Consider the following 5498-nt stretch of genomic DNA (forward strand, 5'->3'; position numbering starts at 1 on the left):
GGTGGAGGGGCGTCCTCTGTCCGGCCCCCCTTGTGGGTGGAGGGGCGTCCTCTGTCCGGCCCCCCTTGTGGGTGGAGGGGCGTCCTCTGTCCGGCTCCCCTTGTGGGTGGAGGGGCGTCCTCTGTCCGGCTCCCCTTGTGGGGCCACATTTGGCATTTCCTACTGGGACCTACTGTGACTAATCCCTGCAAACTGCTCCTCACTCTTCTTTGTGTTGACCTTCAATATAAAGATAAAAAATAAATGCTTAAAAAAAAAACAGTAATAATACTTCCCCTTGTTACCTAGACTTCTGGTATTTGCTGTCATACAGAACTTAAAACGAAGTATCTTTTTGGATGTTATATTACCATGAGTATTGGATGTCTGTGTCCCTTCTGCACTGCATTTTGGGGACCCTATGTGTCAGCAGAATGAGCTGTAGCTGGACACAGCCCACAATCTGGGGGGAATCCAAACAACCTGAATCATTTGTAGCATATCCCGGACAAACTCCTCACTGAATACAGAAGTGTGCAATACACAACAGTAATGATGCCATGCAAATCCAAAAGACAAAAATGTCAGCACTGGCAGTTCATTGAAAATCACTTTACTTTGGTTCCATACTGACCTTGTGTTTCAGGTGCACAGCCATTGTCTTGATAAAGCGCACCACTGCACCCCCAAAACAAAAAAAAAGTTGGGTTTGGGTTCTCTACCCAAATCAAAATGGAAAAAATGAGGGCTTAATTAATTAATAATTAATTATTTATTAATTAATAATTTAAATAATAAATACTTTATTTGTTTTTAGGTGTCTGCGGAGGAAGTTGAAGAACAAATCCTGCAGTATCAGCGGGAGAAAGAGCAGCGGCTGATTCGTTTCCGGGGGGAAGTCAAGCAAAGGGTTAATCAGCATGCCAAACAACAGAAGCGGCGCCAGCTACAGAAATCATACGATGCTGTAAGTGCCCAATAGGTTACCCTTATGTCCATGCTATTGGCAGATTTGTGACAGGATATGGTGATAGAATAATTACTAATATTATTACACATAGCGCCAACATATTATGCAGCTCTGTACATTAAATAGGAGTTTCACATGATAGATACAGACAGTAACACAGGAAGAGGAGAGGACCCTGCCCTAAAGAGCTCACAATCTAGGCACTATAGCACAGCAGTTGTGTACTGCAAATCATCTTCACCCAACTCTGTTCTAGTTTTCAGATCCTCGGCCATCTTGATTGGCCAGGAACGATGTAAGTACAGCAGTCACCTGATGCCATTCCTGGATCCCGGACACATGAACAACTGCTGTACAAGTCAGTACAGAAGAACACAGCTGTGTGCCCCTCGCTCGTTCTCCCCACTTCCCTTTTCATAAAACAAAGCGGCGCCATGTGTACGTCGCACGTTTGTTCGACTGTCACTGTTTTGTTGCTGGAAAGATTGCGAAAGATTGTTTTCAGCGAAAGATTGAATGCGTGTATGCAGCAGTACCCAGGGGTATTCTCAGATATCTGGCTTTATACAAAAATACATATTTCCGGATTGTTTTTAAAGTTTAGTTGCAGCTTATATATACATCAAATCTTTCCTCCCTCTTCACCAATATGCTAACTAAATGATTAAATGAAACATTTTTGTTTTTATTATATACCTTATTTTAGGCCCTGTGACATCATCACCGGGTTTCTTTTCTGCTCTATGCAGCATGCGTAGATCAAGGTTAGTGGGAGGCATCAGCACAGTACCGTACATAGCTTCCTGAAAACAGGAGTTTGTGGTACTGCCCATATGTTGATGAGGCAGTACTAAGGGATTAGAAGAACTAGAATTCAATGAATGGGGCAGATCAGGGGCAGTTATGCTGGGAAGGGAGCTTCCTTCCTCTGACTCTGCCTCTGCTGCTGCTCTCTCCTATGGAGGCCTGCACTTCACACATACCCCTAGACCTGGCAATAGAGTAGGCGGTGGTGTTGGTCTCATTCTCTCCCCTAACTGTATATACAGAGTCCTCCCTACCCTGCCCCCTCTCATTTTCACCTCTTTTGAAGTCCACTCTGTCTGTCTCTTCAGCCTCTTATCCCTCATAGTTGCTGTTGTCTACCGTAGGTGAAGTCTCCTCTCATCATCTCCATCTACTACCTGCCCGCTTGTCCCAATTCCCTCTGAACTACTCTGTGCCCATTCCTCCACCTAACCAAACTATTCAACCTCTCCCTTTCTACTCGTATATACCCCTCCGCTTTCAAACATGCCATAATTCTCCCTATCCTGAAGAAACCCTCACTAGACCCTTCCATACCCTCTAACTACCGTCCTATCTCCCTTCTCCCATATGTATCCAAACTTCTTGAACGCCTCGTCTACAAAACACTCACCCATTACCTGAGCACCAACTCTCTCCTTGTCCCTCTCCAGTCTGGTTTTCAAGCTGCCCATTCCACTGAAACATCCCTTACTAAAGTGGCCAATTACCTCATCAGAGCTAAGTCTCAAGGCAATTTTTCCCTCCTCTGCTTTTGACACTGTTGACAAATTCCAAATCTCCCCCTGGCATATTCCTAACTGTTAACAACACTGTTATTCGGCCCTCCCCTCAGGCACGTTGTCTTGGCATCACCTTTGACCCGGCCCTCTCATTTACCCCCCATATTTAGAACATATCCCGGTCCGGTCACTTTCATCTATGCAATATCTCCACAATCTGCTTCTACCTGTCCCCTGAGACCACCAAACTCCTTGTACACGCTCTTATCTCTTTTGTCTAGACTACTGTAACCTCCTCCTCGCTGGTATTCCACTAACCCGACTCTCTCTTCTACAATCTATTATGAATGCTGCAGCCAGACTCGCCCATCCTTCCCTCCATTCCTCTTCCACTGCATCTCTTTGCAGTTCTTCACGCTGGCTTCCATTTCACCTTAGAATCAAATTCAAACTCTTCAAATTCAAACTCTGTGCTTTGCTTCAAATCCCTCCACAGTTATTGTCACACCTACATTTCTGACCTGATAAAAAAAAATACTCCCCCAGCCGCTCTCTTCACTCCTCCAATGACCTACTAATGACTTCTTCACTCATAACCTCATCACATGTACAAGCTTTTTCTAGGGCTACACCAATTCTCTGGAATGATCTTCCTTATCCTATTCGGCTTGCTCCTACTTTCTGCTCATTTAAAAGAGCCCTCAAACCCATTTTTTCTTCTGTCTTTTGAAACCGTCACTACTTCCCACCACTACATATCTCCCCTCCTATTGTGTGTTAAATGCCCCACCTACTAGACTGTAAGCTCTTTGGGGCAGGATCCTCTCCGTCTGTATTTGTTTGTCATTTGCAACCCCTATTTATTGTACAGTGCTGCTTAATATGTTGGCGCTATATAAATCCTGTTTAATAATAATAGGGGAGGAGTCAGATCATGTTGGGTATCCAGAGAGCAAATAAAACCAGAAATGGTTAGCTTGCTGCTAACCATCATTGAGAGAAGCTCACAGTGTGCACACCGTTCTGTCTCCTAGCTGGCACGGTTATGACCTATTTGGCCAGTACATTTATTACTCATTTTTTACATTTATAGTCAGATAGATTTTTCACTCAAAACGAGGAATGATGAGAATTTTCCCCATTTGAGGACCAGCCGCAGTATACCGTGTGACTCAGATGAGGTTTAATGTGTGATTACTACTTCCTTCCCTTTTCATTGACATTTATTTTAACAGCAATTTTCCAACAAATGGACATCAAGTGCTCCATGTAGTCACAGTCACTTCTTATCTCCCCTGAATAATTCTTTACTGGATTGTCATATGATATTCTTGAACTGAGATGTGAATGTCCCCCATCATCTATAAAACCACCCCCAGTTTAAATATCTTGCTTAAAGTGCTCACATATATAAACAGATATATATCAAGCTAAAAATGAACAGAGATATTGCTTTAAACAGGACAGCTGGGGCCTGTTGTGGTCTTCTCCTAAAATTGATTGACAAACAGTTAAAAAAGTTTTTTCTTATTTCTGCAATAAAAAGCAAACAATGGGCACTAAATTCTGCTTGCAGCCTATAGGTCTTGGCACACTGTTCTAGCCCATTGACTTTCATTGCTTCCTTCTACTCCACCCCGATCCCAAGCTGAGAATGTGCTTAAAGAAAAGCTATCATTTAGGGATATATGCAGTTATCTAAAAGCTTCAAAAGCCTGCAGTTGCAGCTGATTTACATAGCTTGGCTGTTCCTTCCTGTGGTAGATCGGTAAGACAGGCCATCTCATAGTTACATAGTAGGTCAAATTGAAAAAAGTCCATCAAGTTCAACCACTAGGGAAATAAACATATCCCAGATAAAAACCTATAGACATAGCTGATCCAAAGGAAGGCAAAAAAAAAAAAAACTTGGTACAATTTGCTGCAACGGGAAAAAAATCCTTTCCGATTCCCTGAGGCAATCAGGTGTTCCCTGGATCAGCAGTCTTTGTTATCTTTACTTTTAAAGCTTTAATCCCCAGTTATATTCTGTGCTTCTAGAAATCATCCAGCTTTTTCTTAAAGCAATCTATAGAACTTGCTAAATCTACATCCTAAGGGAGCCGAATCCACATTTTCACAGACCTTACAGTGAAAAACCCCTTCATTATGCAAAGCTTAAACTTATTTTCCTCCAGACGCAAAGAGCACCCCCTTGTTCTATGTAATGATCTTAAAGTGAATTTCAGTGATAGGACAATGAGAATGGGGGGGAGGCAAGAGGTAACGGCAAGCTCCAACTCTTTCGGGGCGTCTTACACTTCTTAGATGCCCATCTGAACCTGTGTAAGTCTAACCCAACAGGTAATAGATTTTTTGACATTTCCATCAAATATGTTGGCATTTTTCAGACTCATTTCCTTTCTCTGATTCTCTTTATCAGTTGACACGCGAGGGTTTTATCGTCAAACAGTCTTCAGATGCTGCCATGCACTTTACTCCGAAGAGAAATACCTGTACTTACCGTAATGCACAAGTTGCCATTGGTAGTCCTCGGGTCCGTTTCGTCACTGCACAGAAAATTGGCGATGATGATGAGGGGGAGGAAGCAGATGAAAATGGAAATCGTTTATTCAAAGAACATTCTGAGACCGTAAGTACCATCCGTTTGTGTGTTCACAATCTGGAACTGCTTTTAACCTCCTGAGCGTTACACTGATGTCTAGATTTCTGTACCAAAAGCGGTACACTGTTTTTCATGAAATTTTTTTTTTAATTGTAGACCTGTAACTTACAGAAATATGTCCGAACAGGGTTCTAGTAGATATCATGAATATAAAAAATGTTTGAAATGCACAATCATGTAAAAAAAAAAAAAAAAAATTACTTTTAATAAAATTAAATAAAAGACACAAAAATCAGCTTAAATACCTTCACATTTCACATACCTATAGACCAAACCACATAAATATATTTTGTATTATTTTGTATTGGATTGGATACAGGACTTTGTATTGAATCCAATACAAAATATTTTAATT

At 41.9% G+C, this 5498-nt stretch overlaps 1 protein-coding gene across 1 annotated transcript in view; it reads left to right on the top strand.

Moving 5' to 3' along the window:
- The window catches only part of CCDC15 (coiled-coil domain containing 15), an 18018-nt gene that overhangs the window by 910 nt on the left and 11610 nt on the right, over window positions 1–5498 (top strand). Inside the window, exons 2-3 of the mRNA XM_072426132.1 lie at window positions 797–946; window positions 4901–5110. Coding sequence (XP_072282233.1) covers window positions 797–946; window positions 4901–5110 — 360 coding nt within the window. The remainder of the gene's footprint in view (window positions 1–796; window positions 947–4900; window positions 5111–5498) is intronic.

Source organism: Pyxicephalus adspersus, chromosome 11 (genome assembly GCF_032062135.1).
Source record: "Pyxicephalus adspersus chromosome 11, UCB_Pads_2.0, whole genome shotgun sequence".
In the NCBI taxonomy this organism is placed as follows: Eukaryota; Metazoa; Chordata; class Amphibia; order Anura; family Pyxicephalidae; genus Pyxicephalus; species Pyxicephalus adspersus.